We start from the raw sequence: 14,589 nt of genomic DNA, 5'->3' as shown, positions 1-14,589 counted from the left end.
TGCGGTCGCTGCCGCCGTCATCTTCTAAGGAAGATGCTGCACTTGTAGTCGTCTCCCGAACTGCTTAAGGCGTCGTGCTGGCAAGACGCCTCATCCTCCGGCCAGGGGGGGGGGGGGGGACAATACATGGCGAACATAGGCCGCCGGCTGGTGGGCGACTTCTTTGAACATCAAAAAGAACGCCGACCCCTTGTCAGCCCCAGCGTTAGTCATAAAAATGGGTAAAATTGCACGAGGTGCTATGCCATGTGAAATCCGCTAAAATAAAAAGTCCCCCCCATTGCAATGTGTTCACGTGTAATTATTCGGGAACGTCATCAGCAAGGTGTGCGCCTGCGTTTATATTGTCTCGTTGACGCGTAGTGGTTACTACTTCGCTGATTCACAATATGATGACTCGTGGTGTAGTGCGCACTCGAATGCTCCGGTAGTATGCATCCATTGAAAGAGAGTCCACAATAGGCAGTGTTACGCGGACAGGCATTCGTTTACTTGCGGTATGATTGAAATGTTCACTGAGAAATGAAGCCTGGCCTGTAAACGAGAAGACGACGTGAACAGGGTTAGATTACGCTATAGCGTTCTACTCTTGAAGACGACGCTCAGGCATCCTCATGTTTCAGATCAACCTTTGTGTAGCGATGTCTTCGTTCTGGTGAACGAGGAACGCGGAAGTGTATGTGTAGTTTGAAACCATAACAATTAGTCCAAAGTTTCTAATGGAGATCGTTTATGCGTGTATTATAAATCTGCACGTAAGTCGCGAAGAGTAGGCGAAGAATAGGCGGCGTTTGTGGACGTTACTGTACCATAAGTTTATCAAATTTTTAGGTAATGTGCATCAAAATCAGAATATCGTTGAGGCATAGCAGGGTTGGGTTTCTGGATACGTTTTTACTGCAGGGAATCTCTTAGCATTCCACTGCATCCAATTTCGTTTAATAATACCCTGAGCCCCAAAAGGTTGTCACAGTGATGAAGCCTATATACACAAAGCAATATATTTGGGGAAAAAATTCGCTGTGATTCATCAGAGCCACAAAGACATTTGAAGGGGAAATAGCTAGAATAAAAATATAACAAACCTTGCCGAATTTGATAACAATGCTAATGTAGAGAAAAAATTATCACAAGGCAATTCAGTAATTTTAGAAATGCGCTGGCCGAATCTCACTTGACTACTGAGTTGACGCATTTCATTGCCTGAAGACTCTGCAGGAAAGAGACTGTATACCTAAAGGTTTGACTTCGCTAGTGGAGTTGAACATCCCAAAGCAACTCAGGCTATGAAAGACGGTGAAATGAAGGGTTACACATACTTAAACCATCTGGTGTATATTAATGTGCACTTTCATCTCACGGTACACGGACCTTTAACCTTTCATTTCCATCAAAATGTGACCGCCGTTGCTGGTTACGGAGCCGCTCCTTGCGGGTCTGCTGCCACGCAAACGCTACAAGTGTACCTGTAGCTTTCATTACGCGTTATGAGAGGTGATATGCATGAACCCTTTCGGTGTCCTGACTCTCGGGTGAGTAGTAATTTTAAACTTGCACCGAAATCAATGTAAGGGAGCATTTTCGCATTGTTGCCTTAATCAAAAACGATAGGAAGACAGCAGAGGAGATGTTACTTCCGCGGTGGCTGACTGCCCGGTTACAATATTCGACTTTTATACCGAAAGCCGCGTGCTTGGCCTCGGCCACTGGGATGGCATTTGGATGATGTCAAAGTGATAGACTGTTGCGCGGTGTCATTTCTGTGAAAGAGCCTGAGGGAGTCAAGATTATCCGGAGTCTTCCACTAAGACGTGTCGCGCAAAGCCTTAACCACTTTAGGACTAAACTGTCCAATACCAGAGCGAATCAAAGAACTAACATGGACAGCCGATACCATAGTTGACGTGACGTTAGGAAAAAGAAAATTGGAGTACGCTTGAGGTTCACTTTCAAGTGCAGATGTCGATCGCATAAACAAGCCCCGTACGCATCACCTTCTCAATTGCTAGTGTACCTTCAATCTTTGATACACAGCACTACCGTGTCATAAAGAAACGAGTAAATGACCATTTAGAACTATCACAGAGTGTCTACTGCAAGTGTATTTGAGAAATTTGTAAACAGAGAATGGTTGCAGAAGCGGACATTTTGAGATGTGGACTAGTCTTTTTCAAGACTGATTTCCTTTGAATTTGTGTATATATGCTTCGTACCCTCTCCACCAATCCCAACAAAGGAGAAGGAGAGCATACAAAACCTTGTTTTGTGTCTTCATTGAATCAACCGACAGTGGCACACTTTGTGCTATGGTAGACGCATACGTATAAAATGATTGCGTTGGCACACTCGATGTGTCATGATCATTTTAACTTGTGCCGCAATATTCAAAAATAACAAAACATTTGCTTAACCGGCCATGGGAGCGGCAACCGTGCGTTTTACGTAAAATTGTCTACACTAGTGTCGCTAAATGCGTACCGGGGTGCGCAGGGGGACCCGGATCCGGCAAGGGCACACAGTGCGACAAGATAGTGGCGAAGTACGGCTTCACACACATCTCGTCGGGTGACCTCCTGCGGGCTGAAGTGGCGTCTGGCAGTGACCGGGGCAAGCAAATCAACGACATTATGAAGCAGGGACAGCTTGCACCGCTGGTAAGTGACTCATCCTTTAAGCGACTGTCTACCGTCCTTCACTGCTTTTCTGTTTTGTGTCGCAATAAAAAGCCTATCATCTGAACTGTCTAACCATGCAGCAGTTTGTCTAGAAAGTGTGTAGAAACTTTCAAAGTAAATTTTTTCTCTCTGCGTTTGGTCTCCTTCAATCGGTCGGGTAAATGATCACAAGTCTGGTCGGTGACGGCGACGGCAATTGTACTGCCGGTGAAAGTGGAAAACTGAAACCGCGTGCAGTTTTTGCAGGCGTCATAATAAAACTAATACTTTGGTGGTCGTTTAAACCGTTCACACACATTTTTGTTGTTCTTATGAGCGGCGGTGCGCGCCGTGCTCACGTTTCTTCGCCGTTTGCAGGCAGGCATGCAGGCAGGCATGCAGACAAGTGAACAAACCGCTTCGCTGGCAGCGCCACCTGGCGCCATTTGAATGCGTGAGAAAAAAAACACAAAAGTTAGTATTTAGCGTAACCTAAAGCTACCTCAAGTGCATAAAATACAATTTCAAGCTATGCATGTTTTTTAAGCAAAATGAGTCTACTTGCGAGGATTTGTTCTCCTACCAGTAGATTGATCGTATTGCTGTTGGGTATCGCAAGCGGTCATTTCAACATCAACATTGTCAACTTTGAACATCAAGTTAAAATTATAATTCTTTTTTATGAGTCATATGCATGTTCGTTACCGCCAATGTGATGAAGATTTTATCATTCACGCCACAATCACAAAAAGTTTTCTGAGCGGCAGACAGTTTCTTTAAATAGGCCCTGCATTACATTTCCGAGTAACCGGTGTACTGTCACGCACGTAGCGGCCTCCAGCAGCGTTAGGAGTAATTGTGCAGCTCACGATACTAAATTCAGCCAATGCCCGTGAATGCAGGTATACGGTGCGGCCATTTGTGTACATGTCAATATTTCAATATAGAAAAGGGAATGATTTCCAGAGGACTCCGAGAAAAAAATTGAGGGATCCTTAAGCTTCGCCTTTAAGAGTTGGAACGCAAGAGGGATATCTTTTTCCTAGTGCGTAATTCAAGCATTTATTGCATGAAAAGGTAATAGGCGCAGTAGCGTGTGTGCCTTCTCTATTGCATGGGTGACCGGCTTTTCAGCAAAGAAATCGTTATGTTATTCCCATGCACGGACGCCCAATGGCAGTGTACGCTTGTACCACACATTATTATTGCAATATTTTTTGTTGTATTGTGAAGCATGTGTATAGGACGCGTGTGTTTGTAAGGCATGAAACTTACTTTCTCTGTATTTCCAAGCAGATGAGATTTTCCAGTATATTCACAAGGAGGGGCGTGGCTGTGCCGTAGAACACCCGCTTGCGACGCAAACGACCAGTATTCGATCTCCAGTCAGAGCCAGAACTTTTGTATATTTATTTAATTCGCATCTTTCTTCATTTTTGGTCACACAGAAGATTTTCTACTCATAACCAACAACGCTGACGCCGGAAGTTCTGTAAAACGCGTCAATAATTGCGAAATACAGGCCACGTGCTGTGCTATAATGTTGGGCTGTCGTGTTATCAGGGCCTTCTACTACCGATCGGCAGAGTTTTCTGACCATGCTAAAAAGTGTTGCAGGGCCACTTGAAGTTACCGGCAATGGAGGGCATTAAAACGCTTTTAAAGGGCCATTCTCCACTGTGCAATGACGAGGGGGTGGTTTTCTAATCTCTTTTGCTACCCTTTCCACACGCGGTGCATTCTTCTTGGACCTTAGTTTTAAAGCACGTGAACAATGTCAGCATTTAGCGCTAGAGCCTATCAGTATTTCGGGCGTATAGGCTACTCGCTGTTATCACCTCTTGCACATTTCTAAACATACAAAATGAAGTGTGATCGCTTGGTCCCGCAGGATATACCTGCAAGACTGGGGCAGCTGCATGGCAGAGCAGTGCAAGAGACAAATCACATTTGATATATAGACCAGTCGAGAGCACGTATACTATAGACGTCACAGGAACTGTGCGTCACAAAAGTGAGCAACAAGGACAAGACATATGAGGACAAAATATTGCACTCGTTTTTTTTTTATTCTGAGAGCCTGGTGAGCAGCCATTCAATGATTTTTTCTATGGCTGGAAACTTCAGCAATAAAACGCAGGTGACTGAACGTTCTTACATTGATATTTTTTTTAATGCGAATGCATTTTTAGTCGGGATATGTCAGACGTACGTCGGGATCTGTCCACCGCCCTCTTCCATGGCAATAGCTGCGGGCGCGTGCGTCCCTAGCAACCGGAGTCCCCCCCCCCCCCCATGTCTCGCTTCGGCGTCGGCAGCTGTCAGCAACAGCTGCGGGCACGCGCGCTTATTCTCGCCCCTAGCAACCAGAGCCCCCACCTCGTTGACTTGAACGTGACTTGCCACTGCCTCAATGCAGTGCGTTTGAAACGCGCTTGTGGCATTTGTGTTGCCAGCATTTGCGTAGCGTTTCTGTTGATAAGACGCTGATATTACGGCCGTCAGGTACTAAGACAGGTGAAGTGCTTCGCCGCACCTCTCGCCGTTAGCTCTCTCTCCTCCCTGCGCCTCACTTTCTTCTCCGCTCGCGCCTCACTCTCACCGTTCGCTGGCTGGGTGCCTATCAACAACATACAAAAATGTGAAGACCCGGAAAATGTGGAGATGCGGAAATGTGAACATCCGAAATTGTGTACCAACCTCGAGCCGAGAACGCTGTTTCGTTTATTTCAAGGTATTCTTTCACTGAGCACACTAGCTACAAGAGCTGGACAAGCACGCCCCGCCGCTGTGGTCTAGTGGCTAAGGTACTCGGCTGCTGACCCGCAGGTCGCGGGATTGAATCCCGGCTGCGGCGGCTGCATTTCCGATGGAGGTGGAATGTTTGTAGCCCCGTGTGCTCAGATTTGCGTGCACGTTAAAGAATCCCAGGTGGTCAAAATTTCCGGAGCCCTCCACTACGGCGTCTCTCATAATAATATGGTGGTTTTGGGACGTTAAACACCACATATCAATCAATCAAGCTGGACAAGCACGCTGCGTTTTTCGCGACGGAAAAACGCCACCTGCGGCGAATGGCGCTATTGGCTGCACAGTTAAAAAAAACCAATATTCTTATAACTCCGGAATCTCACGTACGAAACGCCGTTATCAACTCGACGCAATGCATTCACATGTCTTCACAATTTCCTTCGAGGAAAGGGGGGGGGGGGGGTAGTTTTTTGTCAAAGCGACGGGTACGGCGCTCTTAGGACGTCCGTGCAATACTCGGCTGTTTCCAACGCACATTGTAAACCGGGAGTATATGATAGGTCACTTCTGCGGAAGCACTTTAGGTGTAGAACGTCTCAAAACTTCAGAAAAGGGAAAAGCCGTCAACACCTCTGTTGTGGGAATAACAGATGTATACAGCCCATACAGCTTTCTAGGTATAAGAAACTTCGCTTTCAAAGAGCGTGGCCCTGCTGTAGCGCTGGCGTCCAGAAGCAGCATCTGCACTGGACACGCGTTTTTCTTTTTTCTTTTTCGTTTTCATAAGCTGAGAGAGAAAAAAAGTAAATTTCACAGGTTTTCTTTCACATAACGCTCAAAAATTTTGCTCTAAAATTGTTTAATTTCAACAGACAATATACATGGTACGCTATATCTACGCAGAAGGTTAGACATCCATGGTTCTGTGTAGGCATAGCACAGAAAATGCATTTACAGCTAAAGATTCATTAACTTCGGTGTTGTGGCTTAGCTGGCGTTGGATGAAGCAGGCATAGCAGTTCATATGAGTTACGAGTGGACGCAGGAATATCGGTCACCTGACTTTGTTGGCATTTAGTGGTTAGCGTTCACTAAAAGACACGTGCAACTCGATATTGTCATGGGGTATAATGCGTTGACGAAGGCAGCAGTCGGTGTGTCCAAGATGAAACTTTGTTTTACCGTCGATAATCTGTCAAGCGGCCAAGCGCGTCGGCATTTATACGTGTGCCATCGAAGATTCTAACGTTATCGCTAGCGGCCGCCCGAGTTCCAGAACAAACTATTATGTTTGTGTTTTGCGCGTAATCTTATAGCAAGGTTCTAGTATTATCTAGATAGTTTCCAGTCAATCGGGCGCAGTTTGCGTCAGTCCGAAGTTACACATGTTACAAAAAAATCGAGCAAAAGGAGCACATGTGGAAATATAATTGGCAAAGTAGAACCACGAGCTTGCGTTCGAGGGGCATGTACCCATGCTCGGACCCCTGCTGTACAGAGACAGCCAAAAGCACTCGAAATTCGTGCGTCAGATATAGTTAGTTTATCCGTATAAGTTATGTTTTTGAGAGAGACCAAGACCAACAGTTTTACGTGCAGCATTATACAGTATATGGCTATTCTTACACGCCTGTAACATTCGCCGCATCAGCGTGTGTGGGCGATACAGTCCTTTCCATCGGAAACATTCTTGAGCAGATTCTCAATGGGCTAAGTTCGTGGACGACAGATGCAAGTAAAGGACACAATCCGACCATACGCGTGGGTGCGCGACATGCGACCACCACCTCCTGCCTAAACTGGTAGGGGGGGGGGGGGTTACCCCTTCGTAAGGGCCGTGTTACATGGTGAGAGAGTTGTGTTAGACGCTATGAAATATGTGCTCAAGATAAAAAAAAATACAACTAACCCTAATTAAGCAGCCGCGTGGGGCAACTTTTCTCGCTATGATGATTTTTAGAGTTGGTCTGTACTAGCATTCGCATGCCATTATGGATTTGTAAAAGAGAGCGCAAAGCTGAAATGATATCTTTGTCGTTCTATGCTTTGTTGTGCTCTTTAGTTATTAGCTGAGTTGTAAAGGTAGTTAATAAACATTTTGGTTATTTCTGGAATTCTCCACATACGTTGTTGAGCGCGTCTACCACATGCAGATTGAGAACGATATTCATTATTAGGCAGATTCGCTTCATTTTGTTGGCACAAATTATACCGGGTATGCAGTGAGACCCCACTTCTTTAACATGCAGAAACCGTCGGCATGTATGTATCTTCATATAAACAATTTTTGCAACTTCCTTTGCCCTGTTATTTATTTAGATGTTTAGGAATTACGGGTGCCAGAAATTCGAGTGCTTATATATGTGATGAGCACCTCTTTTTCGTATTGCAGGATATGATCCTTCAACTGATAAAGGAAACAATCAAGAAAGGCTTACTGACAGCCAAGGGATTCCTCATTGATGGTTATCCCAGGAATGTCGAGCAAGGGGAACGCTTCGAGTCTGACGTAAGCTTTTTGTCTACGTGCAGCGGGGTGCTGTTAATGTATTTTACATATAAGGTAGCCTGTCCACGTCAAAGCACGTACGCCATTTGTGTTCACCCGTTCATATTCCTGATCGCCATACAAGAAGATCGAAATGAATCATGACAACTCACTATGCTGCCTAAACAATTTGGCGACTATATTTTGAAAACGTCCTTGCGTGTGGCTCCTGCAGCATGTCAACCGTTGGTAATGCAAGTAGTCGAGTTATATTGCTTGCTTTTATTTTTTCAGGATATATGTATATTCTTTATGTTGCTGCGCACATGGCTAGAGAAAATAGGGCCAGGAGAAAGCGTAGCTTCCAACAGGATTTTTTTTTCGTGAACACGCGCTACTCATTTGTGCCGCTGTGATGACACACATGGAATTGCTTTGGAAAGCGGTGTATATAAACAGTGATGAATTCTCTTGGACAGTCCTTTCTTCTTAGGCGACTATAAGGCGAACGCCTTCTTTTTTCTTTTCCGTACATGAATTGATCCTTGCAGGAAGCTCGCTACCTCTCTCCGCGAGCTTCCTGCAATTAACCTGGCTCTGCGCTGTCTCTAGGATAGGAGTCGTTGCGAACTTTGGGCAGCTCACTGCCTTTTCAATGCCTCCATCATCAGCGCCACCGAGTGACGATGTCTCGTGGTGACGTCGTCTTACGACGCCATGATGACGTCATCAATTTATGACAAATTTTGGTGATCTACGACTGTCATGGCATCAGGTGATGGTTTTTGTCTTCACTCGTAAAAACGCTGACAGTAATCTTTTGCATTTAATGGGGAATTGAAGGTCATCGCCCTTAATATATTACCAGATTAGACAGAGCCATAAATGCATGGCAATGAAAAAAGAAAATACGTCTAAACTACACGTCCATAGGGGAAAGCCATGAAAAGAGCTGCGAAAGCTGGCGAGAACACATGTTGCACTACAACATCGTTTAATGCCATTGATATTTTCTAAAGATGCCAATTTCTCTGCTCACCGCACTTGCACATTTTTCACCCTAAGCGTCCAGTCAAGGTGCTTCCTCGCGTTTCGTCAGGTTGGGATATTTTGCGATAAATTGCGTAGTTTTTCGTCCCATTGGCACAGCGTCCCACGGTAGAGTTGATCCATGGATGCTGATGTTGTTTCCAAGAACGCTCTAGGTAGACAAGTGGGAATAATAATAAATTGGTGTTACCTCTTCTTAAATTCTTGTATATTTGTGGCTCCAATAGCGCTGTCGCATAAAGAGGGCATACATATTTTACAAGTGGGTGACATTGAATTGTCGTGAACCCTGGTTTTTTTGGGTGGCTTCAATGGGGCCTCTTTTTACAATTTTTAGAGTGCCCTCAACTTTTTCCAGTAGCAGGTCCTTAAATTTTTTGTCACATATATTGCCGTTTACAATGGTCAGCATATGCCTAAACCGGTGGCTTATAATGTATTTGTATCGAATGACCCTCACTCGAGTATGGCAGCTTGGGCTAGTTGGTATGACATGACGATAGTTATAACACGAGAACAGAACGACGACACATAGAGTCGTGTCTTTCTTGTCTCTGTCCCGTCGTTCTGTTCTCGCGCTATAGCTATGGTCCTCAGTCGAGATCTCGCGCTTTTGTATACGCTGCCATAGATTGGATATTTTGCCACTAGATGTTTGAAGCGTGGGATGGAGTTTCCTTCAAGATGGCGGAGTAAAAGTTCTAGGATCTCGAATGATGTCTGTAGAACAGAAGACAACCGCATCTGGGACAGAGGTGAGCTTAAGATGATGAGTAGGAGGGAGGAGGACGTGGTAAAATGAACGTTCTTCGAACCGCGTGAAACTTGCTAAGGTTCATTATCGGTTTTCCCTGCAAACGCTAGTACCGCAGTTCAAGAAGGGCAAGTAGCCCTGAATACATATACCAAAAGAGTCTTCATCTCGGCACAATGGCGAGCAGCACCAGCGATTTTCACCCTAATTTTCGAAAAAAAAAACAACTTTGGTCATTATACGAATACAGCAGTTTTCGATGTTGGGTGAATATGGCATACAAAGTCTTGTATACGTAATAAATAATTCTTCAATGCCTGACCTGTACCAGCAAAACCACTCTGAAACGCAAAGCGCGCCAAGGGAGCGCCATTGAGCACATAACTTTTTACCAAGGTTACTACTCTGTAAGAAGTTTTTTCGTAGTTCAGAGACATGTGCTTTTAGAAGTATGACTATATAGAGCAGGGCTAATTTGGTGCGTGCCAGGAAGAGGCAAAATAATCGTATATCTGACAGAAAAAAGATAGGTACCAAAAAGTAATCCCGGTTCTACAATGCACTGACTTACTTAAAGCTTTGCTAAAAGAACTGTCCCACTACAAAGTGTGTGACTTCCCAGCATGGTTGAATACACTCATTAGAAATACGTGGGCTGTATTGTAAAGGAAAAAACTCTCAGGGGAAGCCATGCAATTTGTATTTCGACTCTGCAGTGTTACCAAAATTTTCTTGTGAGTCCCTGCTGTACAACCTGCAGTTCTTCTTGGTGACTGGCTTTTTTGTCGGGTATGATTTTCTTTTCGCCTATCTGCCCTTCAGTTACGGCTGACTACCGCTGCCACAGGTGATGGATGGCGCTACATGCACATGTCTGATAAATTCTAGTCACGACGCCAATTTCACCGCCTTCACGGGAAACAGGAAAATCACATGTCGAAGAAGGACGTCTTGTATAAGCAAGTTCTGTGATCTTTAGACAGATAGTAGCAATATATCAGTCTTCACCAGATATTTTTAAGAAAAACAAACAAAAAACGAAAGATTTATATTATGAGTATCTTGCTGAATAATAAATATGAGTAATCACATATTCATTGCACATGAAACTGTGCAGGTGTGCAAGTGCACGAACCTGATCTACTTCGAGGTGTCAGACGATACGATGAAGGCCCGGCTTCTTAAGCGTGGCCAGACGAGTGGCCGCGTGGATGACAATGAGGACACCATCGTCAAGCGCATCAAGACCTTCCACGACGAGTCGGAGCCCGTGCTTCAGAAGTACAAATCTATTGTTCACAAGGTGGGCTTATGGCTTTCTTTCGAAAAAGGACTGTTTCCTTGCTTGCTGCGACGGTTAATTACGCAAGGCCCACAATCGAGGCCCACATTTTGTTACGCTGAAGTTTTTCATCAAAAGTTTGGCAGCTTACCGGAGTTCCGAACGAGCGAAGGCGATTCAATCAAGAAGGTCTGAAACACTCTTTCAAGTAATCATTTAATAGCTCCGTTAAAAGAGCTTATTGCGTCAAGAATCCACTACTGCTTCTAGAATCTGTCAAGTACGAGCATACAGGAATTCAGCGCTTATGGTGCTTTCACTCTGCTTTCGTACTTGGGAGCATGCTAAAAGCTACGCAGAGAAAGGGATGACAAGGGGGCAAAAATACGATGCCTTCGTCAGTGCGGGTCACGAGCTTGTTTACTTTCTTCGAACACCTGGTTTTCTTTCAGTGTGGTCGCGAGCTTGCGAGCAGACTTATGGGGGCATCCTGTGGCGGCCACCGTAGCTAGGGTGCTCACGATGCTAAATTAGCCAATGGGTTTATCCATGATTGGTCGGATGAATAGGGAATGCTTTTTCTAGTTGACATAGAATGACTTCTAAATTGTAGGCTTGTGCCGAACTAAAAATATCGGCTTGAGTGTTCTCAGGAGGTAATAATACCGATCTGCAGCGTTTTCTCGCCATGCTCAAAAAGAGATGCAGGGCCATTTGAATGGACCTACAAAAGCAAAAACACCATAAATCGCGGATGGGCTTTATGGTTTCTTAAGCGACAGCATGGTTTCAACCGATGACATACGTGGATGCTACACTGCTCTGAGGCCATTCAACTCTGATTTGAGCCCGGCGAACTTAACGCATAGCCTGAAGTGGCGTTATTACGCTTTCAATTTGGTTTCTCATCAAATGATTCACGTCCCGAAATTGTTGAGAACTTTAAAGGAGTAACAAAATTATGTCCCCCGATGTTGTTTAAAACAGTTCAAATATTTGTGCTTGTTCATGCTGCTTTTTTACTATTGACGTTTGCTAACCCGGTATGTGCTATGTTAGTAAACGTCACTACTTCTATCGGCTGCGTTAGGTGGTGCTGTTATTCTGACTGTGTTAAGAAATATGCAGCTGAATTGTCATTTTTCTGAATTTGGTTCGAATAACTGCTTTATAATACGTCCTGACTAAAGATTGAATTTTAGACAAATGTCTATCTTGTTGCTTGCGTTCCTATTGTGCTACTTTGTTATAGCAGCATGAGTTAGGGGTTATTAAGGCCTTTTATATTGTTTTTATTGTGTCTCTAATTACTTATTTTCAAAATTAGTGTCATATAAACACTGTTTGACCAGATATTTTGATTCAGAGTACAGTTTCATACATTTATTCATGTTACCGGGCAATGCAGACTATTCAAAACTCTCTGGGGTGCAAGCTAATTCTCAAGTTCGACAAACTTTCACAAAGAAACCACTGTGAAAGGGCACTCGCCAGCCTGCTTACGCCACCGCAACTAACATGGCGCGAGCGGTTGGAGGAGGACAGGAGAAGACGGCATTACTCCAAACCTAATAGCGAACATGTCTAAGCGTACACAGTAGGATGAGGAGAGGAAAAATAGAGGTAAGGAGAGTGGCATCTATTGCCGAATACTCGCACGTCGCGGGTTCGAATCCCGGCTGCGGCGGCTGCATTTCCGATGGAGGCGGAAACGTTGTAGGCCCGTGTACTCAGATTTGGGTGCACGTTGAAGAACCCCAGGTGGTCGAAATTTCCGGAGCCCTCCACTACGGCGTCTCTCATAATCATATGGTGGTTTTGGGACGTTAAACCCCACATATCAATCAATCAATTGCCGAATACTAGGCGGGTGGCTTTTACATATGTTTTTAAAATCCTTGAAGAACTGGGTGTGGTGGAAAGCAGAAAAAAGGAGGTGCCTGTGCGCAGCCACAGGAAGATGGGGAGTGAATGCAAACCAGGGAGTGCTGCCAGAACATAGTAGAGTGCAAGAAAAATATTTTGAGAAATTCTACTTGGTTTTGGTTTGTAATTTACTTAAAGGCCGCTTCAGCAGGTCACTTTAGATATCTTAGGCACCGTAAGTTGTTGCGTGTTCATCGAAGAGCTTTTTCCCAAAAAAATAATCAGTTCATTGCGAGAGAAAGCGTGATACGAAGAGGTGAGATTTAAACATTTTCCAATCGAAACGTGTGAACTTCACAAGCCGAATGCCTACCCTGCCCTCTTCGGTATACCACCGAAACTTGTAGCCGGAAAATGACGCGATGCAGACGTATGAACACGTCGTGTGCACAAATCGTTGCATGCGCATGGCTTGCCCAAACTAGGTCATGAAGGCAAGCCTGGGCGTGTCGTTTCGGCGTTCTTTGTAGTGTACTGCCTGTTTCTGTGGAATGAATTACTCTATGCAAACATTTGGGGAGGCCGGCGTGGATCGTGTATCCTTACATACCCAGCGTCACCGCACTGAAACTGCTCTAAGAGACGACGCACTGAAGTGTTGTCAGGCTGGCACCGCCACGACGCGGGAACGGTAAAAACACGAACGCAAACGTATGGAGGCCACTTAGCTTCGCCTCTCACTCAGTTCGAAGTAAAAAAATATATGGATTACAAAAACAGGCAAAGATTCTGTTTGTTCTGTTTGTTTTAATATTTCTGTCAACTTTCATTCTTATATACCAATAACAGATCACGCAAACTACACATGTCCTCTCGAATAATTTTGACAGTGTCATGTGGTACTGTGGCGTAGGAAGACCTTTCCTCTCTGTATGTTACCTCTTCCATGTTGGGGCAAGTGCTGGTCAGTCAGACAATTCACCTCTTTCTGGGAAGCTTTCTGGTAAGAATGGCAAGAGTTCGAATTCACCTAGATTAAAAAGAAATGAAAGGCATAACCTGATACGCAAGAAGCCAATAATTAGGATTGTGTTGAGAAGTAAAGTACAGGAATTGATAGTTTTGCTTCAGATTAGATTCCCGGCTGTAAATGAGATCCCCGACGTGAGCGTTGGCAAAGTGAACGATAATCTTACTGGTATTATCAAAGAGGGAGCAATGAAAGTTGGAGGTACAGTCACTGGACGGAACACTGGCAAACCACCCCAGGAAACGAAAAATGTAATTGACCATGAAAGCCTCAAATGCAACTGACAAAATAGAGCTAGTGGAGCTTTCGAAGCTAATCAATCGGAGTAAGGTAGGCGACATCAGTAGGTATAACATCGGGAGAATCAAGCAGGCTATAAAGAACGGCGAAATTCTAAGAGCTGCGAAGGCAAATGAACGAAAAACCTGATGTATGCATTAAAGGACAAGGAAGATAATTTCATAACCATTATAGATAGGGTGGTTGAGGTAGCGGAGGAGTTAGTTCTAGAGGAAGTTGTACAGAAGCCGAAACAACCAGGATTATATCGTAAGCAGCATTAATAGCCCAGAGGAATTCGACATTCTACTAATAATCAAAACGGAAGTAATGAATGCCCTAGACGGAATGCAAAGAGGCAAAGCCGCTGGTGAGTATAAGGTAACTATGGACCTGCTGAAACATAGCGAGAAAATTGTGTTGGAAAAACAGGCC

General features: G+C 44.6%; 1 protein-coding gene across 1 annotated transcript in view; it reads left to right on the top strand.

Moving 5' to 3' along the window:
- The window catches only part of LOC119161223 (uncharacterized), a 41,638-nt gene that overhangs the window by 21,602 nt on the left and 5,447 nt on the right, over positions 1–14,589 (top strand). Inside the window, exons 4-6 of the mRNA XM_075879683.1 lie at positions 2,491–2,654; positions 7,798–7,914; positions 10,815–11,000. Coding sequence (XP_075735798.1) covers positions 2,491–2,654; positions 7,798–7,914; positions 10,815–11,000 — 467 coding nt within the window. The remainder of the gene's footprint in view (positions 1–2,490; positions 2,655–7,797; positions 7,915–10,814; positions 11,001–14,589) is intronic.

This window comes from Rhipicephalus microplus, chromosome X, assembly GCF_043290135.1.
Source record: "Rhipicephalus microplus isolate Deutch F79 chromosome X, USDA_Rmic, whole genome shotgun sequence".
NCBI classification, from domain to species: domain Eukaryota; kingdom Metazoa; phylum Arthropoda; class Arachnida; order Ixodida; family Ixodidae; genus Rhipicephalus; species Rhipicephalus microplus.
This window is presented reverse-complemented; position numbering and strand designations above follow the sequence as displayed.